This window comes from Pimephales promelas, chromosome 9 (genome assembly GCF_988280905.1).
Source record: "Pimephales promelas chromosome 9, fPimPro1.hap1.1, whole genome shotgun sequence".
In the NCBI taxonomy this organism is placed as follows: Eukaryota; Metazoa; Chordata; class Actinopteri; order Cypriniformes; family Leuciscidae; genus Pimephales; species Pimephales promelas.
Window position 1 is genome coordinate 9877092 of NC_142777.1, and position 17592 is coordinate 9894683.

General features: G+C 43.1%; 1 protein-coding gene and 1 long non-coding RNA gene across 2 annotated transcripts in view; both read left to right on the top strand.

Moving 5' to 3' along the window:
• LOC148977510 (uncharacterized) overlaps positions 1-17592 on the top strand; it is a 69985-nt gene that overhangs the window by 31861 nt on the left and 20532 nt on the right. The gene's annotated exons all lie outside the window — the stretch shown is intronic.
• On the top strand, positions 5833-16378 carry LOC148977511 (uncharacterized). The gene is made up of 2 exons (XM_089134739.1): positions 5833-13914; positions 14017-16378. The coding sequence occupies exon 1, from the start codon at positions 9303-9305 to the stop codon at positions 10227-10229; it is 927 nt and encodes a 308-aa protein (XP_088990865.1). The 5' UTR covers positions 5833-9302; the 3' UTR covers positions 10230-13914; positions 14017-16378.

Below are 17592 nucleotides of genomic sequence, written 5' to 3' on the forward strand. Positions count from 1 at the left end.
CAACCAACTTTGCAACATCAAGTTGTAAATAAGTTGTAAGTTGTAAATAGAAGTCTTGTGAGAAGCGAGAACAAGCGAGAAACACGAATTCCTTTGTGGCAATTCGACATAATTCTATGATAACACAGTGTATGATGTATTACCCTCTCGGCAGACATAGATCCACACGATAAAGTTGGTCAGCTCCAATAATAACAAATGCACATATGCAGCGGTAGAAAGCAAGAGGAAGGTGCTGCAAGTGAGTTTTTTTTTTTATGACAGTGTTGTGAAATTTACGCCACACAGCTGTAGGGGGCGCTCGATGAGAAAACATGCAAAAACAAAAGTGAAAATCAGCGAAGAAATGACTAGAGTTGCCAAGTGCCCCTTTAATGCATCTCAGCCCCATTTTGAGACTATATATAATATTGATTTAAAGCTCCTTTCGCTAAAGTCTGCTTTATTATTGGGTCTTTCGACCATGAAGCGGGTTAATGAACTTCACACTTTGTCGGTTCATAACTCCTGTATGCAGTTTGCTATGGATTACCCGAGAGAAACTCTCAAAACTTATTCAGAGTTTGGGCCTAAAGCGAGTCAGGTCTCGCCTGTAAACAGGTGGATTTACTGCTTTCCATCTGCAGCCTTTTTCCTCATTGGGGGATGAGTGGCTTCAGTGTCCTGTCTGTGCCTTGGGTCACTATCTGGACAGAAAGAAATCACTAAGGAAGAGTAAGCAATCATTTGTTTCTCTGCTGATTCTCATAAAGCTAAACCTATTTCATGTCAGCGCCTGTCCCACTGTCCCCCATATTAGGTTATAATAGCATGGGAAGGGCTGAGGGCTCATTCTACCCTACCAGAGGTATGGCTACATCATGGGCATTATTTAAGGCCGTTTCTGTTCAGGACATATGTGTGGCATAAACACATTTGTCCAATTTTATAGACTGGAAGTCACAGAGCCATCATTGGCTCATTCCATCCATTGTGTGTAATGAAACAAAAAACAAACAAAACACTTGCTTGTTAGGTGTTTTTTTGCTTTTTGTTTACATATATGTTAGTCTTCCTAACATTGTCCGGGAAGCAGACACACTCCTGCCGCTCTTTTGGACATAACAGTGCCTGGAGGCTTGAGAACGCAAACCATGAAATTGGTTCCAAGGTACAATTGAAAAATGTGTAATACCTAATTTTTTATCGCTTCCACATAGCCTGAATTATCCCGATAACGTTTTATTTTTACAGAGGTAGGAGAAGGAGAAGAAGGCCTTCACAGGAGAGAGACTAGTTGACACTTCAGGACTGCGTTATCGTCGTGTCTAAGCGCAGGTCCTTCATCAGTCTGATCCGATGGACTGCGGTAAACCTCGGATAAACAGATAGACTAATATTAGTGTAGACGCAGGGCTGGATTAAGAGTTCAGAGGCCCCTGGGCACAATGTCTTGTAGGCCCCCTCTTAAGCAGGCCAAATATATATTTTGTCCAAAGACATTTTAATATGGCATTTACGGTTTTACTGACTTAAAAATAACTTTGTTGAACTATGATGGAGTACAGTTCATAAATGGTTGTTCTTTCCTATAGGAATTTGTAAAAGTATGTTGGGTGGACCCTTAATATAGCATTTACAGTTTTACTGATTTACTGTTCCTCTGGGGGTTTGGGGGGCATGCTCCCCCGCAAGAAAATTTTGTACATTTTAAGGTTAAATGCATCAATCTCGTGCTCTTTGAGAGATCAAAATTAAGAGCTTCAACCCATGAACTTCTCGTTGAACAAAGAAAACACATTGATTTGTACCAGGACAATAAACAGGGCTCAAACATCTTTTTAGTTGAGTCTCAGTCTACAGTACATTATCAATGGTGTTTTAGGATCCCAAACAATTATTATAATAATGTAATAATGGTTTATATAATTATTCCTATGACGTAAAATCCATAAAGCTTGTACTATATAAATGAAAATGAACATTTCAAAAGTAGCCCATATTTTAGTCTACATTACACTATAGTAAAATTAAAATACTTTTGTCCTTTCTTCACTTAAATAAATAAACCCTTGAGCTTGTATTTAGGAGAAAACACCAGATGACCATGATGATCGCGTGAGCAAAGTGCACACTTTTCTTTAATTCACCCAGCACTGACGGGATGCCTATTCTTAAAGTCTTGTGCTGTTTTATAAAGGCAAAAATCCATATCATGGTTTCGATTTTAGTTCATTGGCAAAATATAACGCTAGAGACCTATGTTAGGGTTATTTTACATCTCATATGTGTTGGGAAAAGGGAGAAGATACTTCGGCAAAAGGCGGATTCGAACTCGCGCTACGACCTAAGCCACTTTAGCTGTGACGTAACCAGCGTCTTTTTTCATATAAGACAGGCACTTAGTGCAAATATACGTTCCTTTTTATCAAACCATCCCTCGCGTCCTCGAAACACTACCGGCCCATCTGGGAAACTCCCGACCCTCCCGACTGCCACTGGTGTCCAGGGCCCCTTAGATGTCGTGGGCCCCTGGGCAAGTGCTCAGTTGCCCTAATGGTTAATCCGGCCCTACGTAGATGCCATCCGTATTATGATGTATCAAGTACAACAGGATTTGTGGGAAGTGTTCCCGGTTCCGGCTGATCTAAACTATGCAGCCTAACATTGTATTATAGAAGTCTATAGTGTGTTATGTTTATGCTAGGTCAAAGACATGTGTTTTTAGTCTAGATTTGGACTGACAGAGTCTGTCTGCTTCCTGGAAACATACAAGAGATGTGAAAGTAGCTCCGGTTTCATTTACCCAGATGAACGGACTGATATACATCATTGCCATTGCATGTTTGGTTGAGCTTCTGTTTATGTCTGCTGATCAATGTTTATATGAATAAAAGCCTAAATTAAATCTGCTCATTTTGCAAAGCAAACAAGTCTCTTCAGAATATTTGGACTAAACTTCTCAATTCATATGGATTAGTTTTACAATCTTTTTATGAACTTTTTAAAGCATTAAATTGGTAGTTGCGTACCTGTCAATGGAGATACATAAATCTCTCAGATTTCATAAAAAAAAAAAAAAAAAATTTCTTTTCAAGATGATCGAAAGTTTTAAGGGTTTGGATATGTGATTAATGACATTAATGATAATCTATCTATCCATCCAGCCATCCATTCATCCATCCATCCATCCATTTCTTACAGTGTCGCATTAAATATCACAGCTTTTCTTGTGGCGTCTTGTCAGCGTGTGCCCATCAATAAGACTGCAATCTTTCCATTCCCTGTGAGGCGCATATGGATCCTTCATTTTGCTTTCTTTTCACGATCCCCCCTCTCTCTCTTTCTCTGCCGTACTCCAACAGCGGGAGGAAATGCTTGCTTTTCATCATTCCAGCCTTGTCTCTCAGCCACAGCTGGCAAATTAATTTATTTGCTTTCTACACTGAAGCTCAGACTCACATTTAAACAAAGAGCATGGAGCCAAAACAATAATATAGTCTAGGCAAACCTTGAGAAATCTTTACCTAAGGACACACAGAGCATTTGGGCACACTGTCATAGAATAAAAAAATAATAGCATTCATGGCACAAGTTGGTCTCTTTCCCTGTAAGTTATTAAAAAAACATTGCTAAAACTGTAATTGACATATTTTCTATTCTTACTGCTCACTAAAGGGTTGTTTCGGTGGTTAAACAATGTTAAACACACCAAAGGAATGTTAATGATCAAGCTTAGACCGGCAAACAGGGGAACGAGAGCACTGAATGAAGCAAGTGGGCTGTGAGTGCTCTCACCTTACAGAAATAAGCTTCTGTTGCATTTCCCACAACATTCTTCTCAGCTCTGGGAAACAACTTTAGGCCTCAAAAGTAATACTACTAAAATACTGCAAGAGTAATCAGGGCCCAATAAGGTCCTCTGTGGGGGGAGGGGGGGGGGGGGGTATTTTACAGGGCCTAAGAAGTTTGTATTTGGAAATTTTTGAAATGAAAAAAACATTTTAGGAGGTTACATAAAACAATGCAATGGTAAACCTGTGATATTTTTCATTTTACCTAACAGCTTGAAGCACCCTGTTGGTGGCTGGAGAAGGGGCTTTGCATAATATCTTATTATACAACTCATTATATGCCAGAATAGAGGCAAAGGGCACTGAGAAATTCAATCACAGCTAGCTTAGTCAGCCGCCTGAAAACATACTATTTTGAGCGCAGATGTGTGATTGGTGGTTTATCAGATGGAAATTTGGTGATACAAGTCAAACTAAGCATTTCTGTAATCTTTTAAAATGTTATTCTATGTGGTTTTGACAAAGGTTTCAGGAACATATTTCTTTTCTTTATTTACATAAATTACTAGTCTCAATAATCCAGCTCAACACATTTTTTTTTCATAGAGATTTGTTTAAAGTTTTTGTTCTGGTGATTTGACAAATCTGTGGTTGCGTTGTATATGTAATTGACTTTGTGTCCAAAGTCAAACCCTTAATTACAAAAAAAAACAAAAAAAAAACGGTGTAATTCATTGAGCACTGTTTATGCTAACACAGTCTCATCCCAAAAAGTCATATAACTGACGTCTTGGGACGTTTTTTGACCATACGTCAATATCCGCCTTTTTAGGGCCCCCTTAAACGTTGGTAGATGGCGATCCCGGGCCGTCATACAACTGACGCTTTACCTTTAACGTCAGTTAGGTGACGGGTTAGGTTTAGGGTTAGGTTTAGGTATGGGGTAGAGTTAGGATCCCATAACCTCATCTACCGACGTTTAAGGGGGCCCTAAAAAGGCGAATATTGACGTATGGTCAAAAGACGTCCCAAAACGTCAGTTATATGACGTCTTGGGATGAGACCGGGTTGTTTATGCAATGGACTTGAATGATAACTGAAGTCATATCACTAAGGAGTATAGGGGCTTTACATTATTCACATTTAGTACTGCTTTTGTTGTATGAGAGTCAACTTTATTAAATATATGGTTGTAAAGCACTGATTGTGTGAAAGTAGGTATAGGTCAGTTACAGGGAAACATCAGAAACACCCTAGCATAGTGACGGTGAATTTCGTATGTGTTTGCACTGCCCCCAAATACAGATAAATTTCAAATCATGAGGTTGTTCAAAAATATTGATTCAGTCAGGAACAAAACAATTGCTTCTCAAATCGAAGGCAGCATATCTGATGATGGTGGGTGCTCCTCCCTTCCTCAGGCATAGGCAGATTGTCTCTCTGGGCTACTAAAGATACTAAAAGTGCTTTAGCTCTATGTAGCAGCTATGGTGGCTTTGGAGAGACATCTGTGACTAAATTTGTCCGGTATAAAAGAGAAAGACAAATATTTCACCTTCTGGCCTGTTCTCCGACACTGTCACTTCAGTCGTCGACAGGTTTCAGGAAGCGAAGAAAGAAGAAAAAAAATTCAACGGCGTTCCAACAGTATCTCCCTTGCAGCTCCTCAGTCGTCAACCAGCTCCTCCAATCGGCAAGAGCAGTAGGAGAGCATTGCCTCTAGTCTAGAGCCCCTCCTGCGGTAGCCTGGCAACAGAGAAAGCCGTCTCAACTTAAGTACTCCAGCCAGAAGGGTGACCTGAGGGTCATCCGTCAGGCAAAGAGGGATTTGGGAAAGGGGTCCTAATGTAGTGTAGGACCTTTGAGGGCCCCCTGAGATCAGTTTCAATCTAGGGCAGGCCTATTTCGGTGCATGGCCTAGTGGGCATTCGTTCCCCAAACAGTCGTTTTCAACGACGCAGTGCAAGTTCCCTCGAAAGGGAACGTTTCGGGTTATGACTACAACCCTTGTTCCCTGAGAAGGGAACGAGACACTGCGTTGTCCTACCACACCCTTCAATGCCTGAGAGCGTCGTCACATTTACGTCACGACGCAACACCAATCAGGATTGGATTAGTTTCATTCATAATTAAGAGGCGCATGCTAAGGGAGCGTCCCCAAAGAGTCGTTTTCAACAATGCAGTGTCTCGTTCCCTTCTCAGGGAACAAGGGTTATATTCATAACCTGAGACCTTTTCCAGTGTGTTCATGCTTTTACTCGTGGCCAAAAATGGAGCCCCAGAGTCACATCTACCTATGACATAATCATCATAGATCAATAGTAGTTTGAAAGCGTTTATCTGCCGGAGTGAACTTTTCTGGAAAGCTTACTTTGGCAAGCTGTTTTGAATGCCCGAAACAAATTCCAAATCAACTTAATTTTGGCTTTATTTTATTAGAATTTACGACAAAACAGTTTGTTCTTCTATTTAATTTTTAAAATGTTTTGTCAGTGACAATTATTAAAGACAAGTATTTAACTGTTACAAAATAAGGCCTATCTGTTTCCAATTAAAAAATATAAACATAATAAAATATATGTGTACCTTATTGGCAATTCGATTCGCTTAACAGCAATTAAAAGTACTATTGGCCAGCATGGAACAGAACAAGAATAGCTCCTCTCTGAAAACCTGTGACATATTTTATACAGTTTTGATTTATTCATTAAGACAAGGATACTGAATGATTTTTAAAAATGTAATGTGTCGTCACAGTCCGCAGGGTTCTCAAGTTTGAGCAAAAGCTTGGAGTGAGATCACACGCGGTTAGGGGAGGAGCCACAATGAAGCCCCGCCCCACCCATCCCCGCCCCCAATTTTACCCATTGTTCATAATTAACCAGAACAAATTAAAATTATAACAATTAGTAAATCTGATAAATGACAGAGCAATTCATCACATCAAATACTCTTTAATGCAGTATTACAAATATAGCTAACCAAAAATATAACAAATTGCTCCAAACAGTTTCAAACAAATCTTTAAAAATTGCATTTTGATTTTTGAATGCGTCTTCTATCTAGACGAATGATTTATTGTGTGGTGGGACATTGAGAACAAATGGACAGATTAGAGTGCACCACCTCTTCCACTGTCTCCTCCTCTAATCTGGCAACCTTTTTAGGGGGCTTACCCTTTGGTGCCCAAAATGACAAAATATCTTTCTGCTTTTTTCCTGACATCTTTGAAAAATACAAATGCAACATTATGACAATGATTAAATATTACCCAGAGCAATCTGCTGTAATACATCCTTAATGTAACTAGAAAGACTATTAATATTACAGTATAATATAATTTAAAATAAAATCAGTAAATCTTCATTCCTTTCCATACCCACTAACATTTCTCTTAGTTTCAGATAACGTAAGATAGCCAAACTGAGCCTGGTTGCAAAGTAGTTGTAGAGTTTTTGACTGCATCAATAATAATGTACGATGGGCTACATATTAAATGTTCTAGCCCAAAAATGTTAGACGAGCTTCTTCCAACTTACCTTCTTCTTGTCACAGTCTGTCGTCTTCACCTGTCTGTCCCGTCATCCGCACTACACTTCCCAGGATCCTCTTGTCTCCACACCTGAACTCACTCCCTCATCAGCCTCCCGTTCAGCGTCCTGTTTCATCTGTTTCACCTGTTTGCACCTCATTACTCCTGATTCCTCTGTATTTAGTTCTCCCTCTTTCAGTCTGTCTTTGTCGGTCAATGTTAATGTTACCCTGTGTTCCGCCTGCCTGTATCCTGTTTATTTTGTGATTAAACCTTTTGTATTGGAGCCTTTTGGACTCTGCCTGTTCGTCTGCCTGCACCCACCCCGTGACACTTCTCCATCACGACACATGTGTTCGCGCGTTGTTGTTGGTTACCTAGTAACGAACGTACGGTGACCGAGGATGTTCCGTCCATTTCCGCGTGTTCGCGCTACTGAATGACATGTCATTGTATAGATCAGTGGTGCACGCAGCGCGCATATACGTATGTTGCCTAGTAACGAACGCAATCTGGCGGAGATACGCGCTGGCGGCAGGAAACTTCACTTTGTTTGCCTGCGCCTCGTATACAACGTTAGAAAGCTTTCAGCCAGGACAACTTGGTTGGCATTGCCTTTTCAGCGTGAGAAATACACAGTGTGGCGTGTGAGTGTGTGAACCGGTCGAAATGCGTGTGTCTCACAGCCAATGCGTGAGACTTGAGAACCCTGCAGTCCGTATCTCATTTTTTTTGGGGGGAAAACAGGTAAAATAAGCTTGAGCATTCTATACTTTTAGGGTCGCATCATGTGACATTGTCCCGTTTCTGGTTCGTTTACATGTATTTTGTCCATGTTGCATTCATATGCCTTTTTTGTGGTCTGGACCAAGCGAACCAAAATACAAGTGTGAGCACACCCTTCAGTGGTCTCGGTCTGCTTGTTTGGTGTGCACTAGGGTTCAGATGGCAGTGTTCACACATATTCAATTAAACCACACTTAAAATAGCAATCGCACTAGGGTCCGTTTTAATCAAACTAAACATGCCAAGTGTGAACACACCATTATACTTGTCTCTTGTGCCATTGTTTAAGCAATATCACTGTTAAGAGTTGTGTTACGGATGTACAGTATATCAGCATGGCTATGATTACTCATTGTTGATCATTACACAGGTTTAATAATATGGATTATCAGATATTTACATACATCTGTATCTAATAAGGGCCAGAGATACGTTAGCAGAGAGGATACATAGAATTCAGTGTGTGATTTGTAGTGTAGGCGGACGGCGTGGGCAGCAGGGATTGAGCCAAGTAGCCTCTGGCTGCCACCAAACACAGATCTCAGATTCTTTCAGCCTTCATGCTCATTAATCAGAGATGAGCATGATACCCCTGAGTGCTGAACTAGCATGGCATCCCATCTCTGAAATCCTAACAAACCACTGAAATATGGATCAACTGATCCTTGAGGAAATTGACTGGTTTGTGCTGTAGGTTTTCTAATGTGCAGGATCAGGTTCACAGTGTATAATCAACATCTCCCTGCCCTGGCTCTCTTGCTGTTATTAGTGCTGGTATGGGATTGAATTGTGTTCTAGAAACAATAAGTTATATGGAGCCTCTGCTCTTTAAAGCTTTTTGAGTCAGTATCAATATACTTTGGTATTGTCACAGTCCTTCGTCTGCACCAGTCTGTCTTGTCATCAGCACTACACTTCCCAGGATCCTCTTGTCTCCACTCCTGAACTCACTCCCTCATCAGCCACCTGTTCCTCGTCTTGATCATCTGTGTCAACCTCATTATGTTTGATTCCTGCTGGTATTTAGTTCTCCCTCATTCAGTCAGTCTTGGTCGGTCAATGTTTGATGTTAACCCGTGTTTGCTCCTGTTTCCCTGTATCCTTGCATTACATTTTTATAAGTAAAATCATCTTCTTCTGAATCTGGACTCTGTCTTCCCTTCTGCCTTCAACACGCCGTGACAGATTGACCGACCCTTGACAGTAACAGCATGGGACTTCTCCTAACCCCGGCTCTCACCACCCTCAACCTTTTCCAGGACGGACGCTCTTCAGAGGAGTATGTCGTCAGGTTCCTGGAGCTCTCTGCTGGGGTAAGTTGGTCAGATGACGTCCTAAAGTCAGTCTTTTGGCTGGGTTTAGACGAGCATCTGTACCAGCAAGCCCCAGCAGCAGTGTTTCCAGGAACCTTCGCCGGCTACCTGGACCATGTGTTGTGGTTGAGTGGGTCAGCCTTCACCGTTGGTGAGGCTGAAGATGACAGCACCACTCAACCACACACACCCACCATCATCACCGCACCTGCCATCATCGCCCACCAGTCAGAGCCCTCTTCACCGCTGGCTCCGTCCAGCCCTCCCGAGCCTGATCTCCCCTCACCGCTGGTTCCATCCAGCTCTCCTGAGCCTGAACTCCCCTCACCGCTGGTTCCGTCCAGCCCTCCCGAGCCTGAACTCCCCTCACTGCTGGTTCCGCCCAGCCCTCCCTTGCCTGAACTCCCTTCACCGCTGGGTCAGTCCAGCCCCATCCAGCCAACGCCAGTGACCGTCCAGCCAGCGCCAGTGGCCGTCCAGCCAGTGGCCGTCCAGCCCGAGACCGTCCAGCCCGAGACCGTCCAGCCCGAGACCGTCCACTCCCCGTCTGCCCCTAATCCGGGGTCTCAGCCCAAACATTTTTTTTTGGGGGGGGGCCCAGTGTCCCAGCCACGGCCGCCCGAAGGGTCCTCACCGCCGTGGCCGCCCGAAGGGTCCTCACCGCCGTGGCCTCCAGAAGGGTCCTCACAGCCTGCTCCGCCACGCCATCAGCCTGCTCCGCCCTGGCCACGCCCTCAACCTGCTCCGCCCTGGCCATGCCTTCAGCCTGCTTCGCCATGCCCTCAGCCGGCTCCGCCCTGGCACTCCTCTTGTCTCCACTCCTGAACTCACTCCCTCATCAGCCACCTGTTCCTCGTCTTGATCATCTGTGTCACCTGTTCTCACCTCATTATGTTTGATTCCTGCTGGTATTTAGTTCTCCCTCATTCAGTCAGTCTTGGTCGGTCAATGTTTGATATTACCCCGTGTTTGCTCCGGTTTCCCTGTATCCTTGCATTATATTTTATAAGTAAAATCATCTTCTTCTGAATCTGGACTCTGTCTTCCCTTCTGCCTTCAACACGCCGTGACAGGTATAATACAGTGCTTGTTGTTTATTGAAGTAGCTGGATAAATCAGACATGTTAGCATTGATCATAACAAATAAGCCTTAGATTTAGAGATTACAATATGTTAGTGTAACTGAGGTTTAAGTGTACACTAATCCGGGTTGTCTAGAGCCCCTGCAGACAGTTAGAACTGTGTAATGACATCAGAATGTAGTGAATTCACTCGGCAGACACCAAATCTCTTTGAAAGTGTTTACTGATGATAATTTCAATTGACAAGGTGTGGTTTCTGGAACAAAAATACAGAAATAAACTTAAATAAGTGACTTACATAAATGAACTTTAACAATTGGAAGTGATATATTTATCACTAATTTACTATTTATCATTAAGGCAATGATCTACAGGAATGAATAACAATAAATTTGATCCCTTAATATGGTAATAACAAACCCTGTTTAACAGACATACTGTGTAAACCCACAAGATGGCGCCCTCAGCGCATTTATAGTGACTGAACACATTTGAATCAACAATAACCTGTATTCATAAATCACAAAGTAATCGAACACATTGTCATAACGGTTATCTCTCATTTTCACGGTAAATTGCATGTATTATTTGCAGTAACTATTATGGATATTGAGAAAGGGTAACAGGATGGCAGTATTACTTGGATAACAGTTTTCTATGGTGCAATGGCGCTAGATACTCGCGGCATTAATGATCGGCATATTCTGAGGAGAAACAGACAAAATACACGTACTTTCTATTCACGCACACAATATTACATCAGTAATATTCAGATGCTGCCAACCAACATGTGATAGTGTGAAGTCATATTGGAACAGCTCGCGTTCATTACATTGGTGCAACTGCTTTGCCTCTTCTTCACACGTGAACATTGCTGATGTTGAAGGGTGTGATTGGTCATGTAATAGGAGCCTTTTGAACAGCCGCCCCCGAATTCAATGCTTGAATTCGCACATCTTACTAAAGGGTTTACCCCATAGAAGTTACTTCTAATCAATTAGGGCTGGAAGTTTGACAAAACGAGATACCGGTCGAGTGTACAGTTTCTTCTTAACCTCTACAGTGGCTGACCTCATCCTAGAATCAACTCCAGGAAACAATTCTGTGATTTTTCCCACTGGCCACAATGCTTGAGAAAGTTGAGGGTCAACAATCATCACCACTTCGTCTACTTGCGGATTCTCTTTATCTAACCTCCATTTCCGGCGGGCTTGGAGAGTAGGCAAGTAATATTTGATGAAATGTCTCCAAAAATGATCAGCCAGTAGTTGACTGTGTCTCTCCACCCTTGAAGTTAGTGCCTTGGTCACTTAACAATTCATATGGTTTAACGTCGAGAGATGAATCTCCTCAGGGCCAACAGGAATGAGTCTGAATCCATACTGACTAAATTATCTATGTACACTGCCCTGGTTGTCAGGCACTTGAATAATATGCCCCATCTCTTCTCATTTCGATGTCTAATCTTGATTGTGTAGGGCCCAATGCAATCCATACCAGTTAAGAAGAAGGCAGGTTTAAAGAGCTGTTGTCTTGCAAGTGGCAAGTCAGCCATACGGGGAACTTCTGGTTGTCCTTTCCATCTTCGACACTCTACGCAGTGTCGTTGGTGGCGCCGAACTGCTTCACGCCCTCACAATACCCAGTAGGTCCTCCTTATCTTCGCGAACACTCGTTCTGGCCCAGGGTGGTGCAGTTTTTCATCATAATCTTTGATAATAAGTTTGGTCACAGGATGTTGAGGGGCAAGGAGTATGGGATGAATTAAATCTAAATCTGTTTCACTGCGACGTCTCAGGCGCCCACCCACACGAATGAGCCCAGTGGTATGGTTAAACTCAGGAGAAAGAGAAGCAAGCCTACTTGTACCTGATACTGGTTTCCCTGACTTTAATTGGGCCATCTCAGTAGTGAAAGAGTCTGTCTGAACTTGACGAAGCACTAATAGCTCTACCTCTCTCTGTGCATCAGCGCATGAGAATTGTGCCGCCCCGTGAAGCTGCTGATTGCATGCCTTGAGGAAGTCAGTAAGCGTGTCATATTGTTGTGGATTCGGCATGGGTATCACTGTAGTCGATCCTCAGAAAGCAGACTGCCTTAGCTCGTTACTTTGCTCATCAATTAACAAGGAGGGTTGCATGGGCCAATTTGCTAGTGGCAGTTTGAGAAAGGAAGGCCCTTTATTCCACTGGCTTCCTTCCACAAGGTCACAGAGGCATTTGCCATGTGTTATATTATCCGCAGGATTGTCTTCTGATCGTATTTGCTGCCACGTTTCAGCTTCTGTAAGTTCTTGTATTTCCGCCACCCGTGTCCCTACAAACACTTTGTAACGGCAAGAGCTCGACAACAGCCAGGTAAGCACAGTTGTGGAATCTGACCAGAGTGTTAAGGAACAAATGGAGATAGTAAGTTCAGTGACAAGGACCTTGGAGAGCTGAGCACCACTTAGAGCTGCATATAACTCTAAGCATGGGATGGATTGCTGCTTTCGGCGTGCGACACGTGACCTAGCTGCTAGGAATACAACTTCAACTTGGCCTTCTTGGTTCTCACTAAGCAAATAGGCCACAGCCCTATAAGCCTTCTCTGAAGCATCGCAGAACACGTGTGACGCTTGCTAAAAGGGAGGTCCATTTTTGGGCTGGAATAGCACCTCGGCAGCGAAATCTTCTCCAGATCACTCAACTCTTCCTCCCACAATTTTCATAACCTAAGCAGATCCTCCGGGAGCTGCGGGTCATCCCAGTCACGCTTTTTATCCCATAAGTGCTGCACCAGTATTTTTGCTCGTATATGGGATAATATATCCAAGAGGATCATATTGGCTATCTAGAACATGATAGATACTGCGCATAGTTACTTTTGCGCAGTCCACAATCCGATGTTTGTAGTGCAAGGTGTCCGACTGGCACTGCCAGTGAAGGCCAAGTGTGGATACAGGGGTAAATTGCTGTCACTGACTTAGCCAAAGCTCACAGCTGTTAGATCTTAATTCAGGTGGTAGGTGAGAGATCACAGATAGGCAATTGCTGGCCCACTGCCGCAATTCAAAGCCTCCCTCAGCTAGAAGGGAACAAAGCTGATCGACAAGTTCTTTGGCAGCATCTTTGTTGGTGAGACTGTACATGCAATTGTCAACATAAAATGACTTCTCGATAACTTCCCTCACCTGGTCACCTGGTTGACTGTGGTCTAGCACATGTTTCTGCAGGGCAAACGTGGCACAACAAGGGCTACAAGTCGTGCCGAAAGGAAGCACCTGCCACTGGTAAACATCTGGTGCTTGCTCTAATGCCACGTCTCTCCACAGAAACAGAAGTAATGATTTGTCTTCAGGGAGCAGCGTCACCTGATGAAAAATCCCTCGGATGTCGCTGCTTATGGCTGTGGAGCGTTCCCGGAAGCGAAGTAGCTCCGCTAACAGGGTAGGGCTTAAAGTGGGACCTGGAAGAAGCAGATTGTTCAAATTCTGGCCTTTGTACTGGAATGAGCAGTTGTAAACAACATGATTTTTACCATTGTGCTAGATCATATGGTGGGGACAGATCACCCTGTGCTCGCATACTTTGACCCACGAAAAGAACTCAGACTCCAAGTAGATGCCTCAAAATGCGGCCTCGGCGCTGTCATCCTCCAGGACGGTAAACCCATTGCCTATGCTTCCAAGTCACTAAACAGCACCGAAGTGAACTACGCCCAAATAGAAAAGGAACTATATGCAGTTTTATTCGGCTGTAAGTGTTTCCACGAATACATGTATGGCCGGAGTGTGATTGTAGAATCTGACCACAAACCTCTGGAAGCAATCCTCTGAAAACCGCTGGCTGCAGCACCACCGTGGCTACAGAGGATGATACTACAGCTTCAGAAATATAACATCCACATCATCCACCGGCCGGAAAGGATATCCCAGTGGCCGACACCCTGTCCTGGAAATCCATCGAGCACCAAGACAGCAGCCTCATGGAAAGCATGGAAGCACAGGTACATACACTCATAAGTATTGTTCCAGTGAGTGACAGCAAGCTACTGGAGATCAAGGATGCAACAGCACAAGATGCACAGCTCGCTACACTCAGAAAAGTCACACAGAACGGATGGGCTGACGAAAGGAGAAAATGCCCGCTTGACATCCAGGAGTATTGGAACCACCGAGACGAAATTTCTGAGATGGATGGAATACTCTTCAAAGGAGAGAAAATCATAGTTCCCCAGAGCCTCAGAGGAGACATGCTCCAGCGCATACACGCAGGACACATGGGTGTTGAGAAAAGCAAGCATAGAGCACGAGACCTCCTGTTTTGGCCTAGAATGGGAAAACAAATAGAAGCCATAGTAGAACAGTGCTGTATATGCCAAGAACGATGTGATGCCAACCCAAAAGAACCCCTGTGGTCACATGACATACCCGAGAGACCATGGCAAGTGGTAGGCACAGACCTCTTCACATGGAACACTCAAAACTTCATCGTCATTGTAGATTACTACAGTAGATTCTTTGAAATGGAGCAACTCACGAGCTGCACCTCACTTGCAGTAGTCGCCAAACTCAAGTCTGCGTTCGCCCGTCACGGCATCCCAGAGACAGTCATCAGCGACAACGGACCATGCTACAGCTCTGAGGAGTTTCGCTGCTTCGCAAAAGCGAGGAACTTTACCCACAGAGCAACGGCCTCGCTGAAAAGACTGTCCAGACAGCAAAGCGCATCCTGGACAAGGCAAAAGCCGGAAACACAGACCCCTACCTCGCCCTGCTGGAGTACAGGAACACCACACTAGACAACCTTCAGTCGCCGGCCCAGCTTCTGATGAGTCGACGACAACGTTCCATACTCCCAGCGACCAGTAGGCACCTGCAGCCAAAGGTAGCACCCCAGAAAGCTATCCAAGACAGACGGAAGGCGTGCCAACGCCGCCAACAAGCATACTTCAACAGAGGCACCAAGCCATTGTCTCACCTTCCTGCTGGCACACCCATTTGTTTCTGCCAAGAGGATGGTTCATGGAGACCTGCAACGGTAACACAACATGCACACACACATAGAAGCGACCACATCCAGGCAGAAGATGGACAAACTCTACGACACAACCGTTGGCACCTCTGCGAAAGCAGAGATGCTCCAGACACTAAAGACACACAGCATGCAGAAACACACACCAATAACACACAGCCACCACAAGCTGAACCTGCGGACCACCCGCAACCAACAAACCAACAAAAGCCCAATTACACAACACGGTTTGGCCGCATCTCCAGACCAAGACAAGTCCTTGACTTGTAATGTAAAGGATGTAGGCGGATCGCTGCCCTAAAAGAAAAAATGTGAAATGTGAAAAGAAAATGTGTTTACTGAATTGTGAAAAAAAAAATGTATTTCCAAACTTGTTACTTACCTGAAACCTCTGAAATACTGTGACATCAGTTTTACTGCCTGTTCTGTCTTTATCACAACTAGTTCACCTCCAGGTTACTTGAATCATACAAAAATCAAAACATTGTTTCTGATTGTAAAACTAATGACCTGTCCACATCGTATGTCATTTAAATGCTGCCAGTATTTGTTTACATAATTGCAATAGCACTAATGATGACCACAGACTGCACTTTTCAGAATGCTTATATATGCATTAAGCACAATTGTTATGTTCACGGAATTAATGTTATGTGTGTTAAGTAATGCCATTTGTTTCTTAAGAAGGGAGATGTAACATCCTGACTATGTCACCGTAGCCCTGTGGCAAGTCCCGCGAGCTTAACGAGAATCGTGGGACTATGTGTTGTTGTTGCTGAATGCTAGGACGTGAATAAAGAAGCACACAGTTCTAAGAGTCCAGTTATTCTATCAAATATGTTTTAGCCAGTGAGCAAACATTACAGAAGTGGAAAAGGTAAATAGCAGATTTCTCCCTTCTAAGGGGAAAATGAGAGAGTGTTACACGACCATTCAATAGTATAACTGTGTTTCTAACAATGAAAAGCTTAATGCAAATGGATGGAGTGACCCTTTAACAAAGTTGCTCCCATTGTCTTTCACACATACAGTCACTTTTTCAGTGGTTAATCCATACTGGGAAAAATATCCTCAAGTTCAGATACAATAGCGTTCACAGCATAAATTTATATGTTTACAGTTTGGTCCCATGCACTTTTATTGTATTTTTCGATAGGTTCTGAGTGCCTGACAACTGTGACAGGGGTTAATTTTTTTTCTAACTCGTTAGTTTTGATCATATTTAGATATAAAATCAGATTTAGATATAAAATAAATGACAAATAAGGGCGGTTAACTTTGATTGACAGCTGATGACGGGCTGCGCCGAGTGGAATTTGACGTCTCGACCATGATCTGACACAACACATCATACCACCTCTGTATCCTTTCTGAACATTTGTATTTTGTATTTCCCATATTTTCCAATCCCACCCATACCCCCCATAAACAGCCTCAAAACTGCTCTTCAGAAAGTCTATGGGTGACGTCACAGGCGCCGCTTTTTTACCGTCTATGGTTTTAACGCAAGCTTTGCTGAACATGTACTGAGTAAAATATCACTGAAAATTAATTAGTAATGCCTTAAGCCTGTTTTTTGCTTCTGCGTTGAATCGACGGTGTACCCCCGCAGACCCCTATCCGTCGACGCGAACCCCTCTCCGACCCCTCCGCCGTAGCTCGACGTGCACCTCCAAAAATTTGTAACTACGCGTCGAGGCGACGCAGACAGCAAGGGCTTTGATTGGTCAGATTATACATCAATTCAGGAGTGTAGCTTTTCCGATTTCCCCCTCCCGCTATTAGCGCTATTTTTAACATTTGCACCCTCGTTCTGATAATTATAATACTCTTATAAAGAAAGTAAATAAAGAATTAAACAAAAAATAAACTGTTTTTTATTTCATTGTTAATATATATGTCTATGTATTATATATGTATATATATATATATATATATATATATATATATATATATATATATTCTTTTCTTTCTTTTTTGCTTGCAATAAACTTTAATCAATCAATAAATAGACATTTGTTCAGTTCCATGTGGAGACTGAAAAAAATCCTTCAAGTCATTCCGAACAGGTATCGTTATGCCAGCTCGGAT

Excerpts from the sequence above, each read along its gene's own strand:
- LOC148977511 (XM_089134739.1), top strand. The coding sequence starts at position 9,303 with ATGGGACTTCTCCTAACCCCGGCTCTCACCACCCTCAACCTTTTCCAG.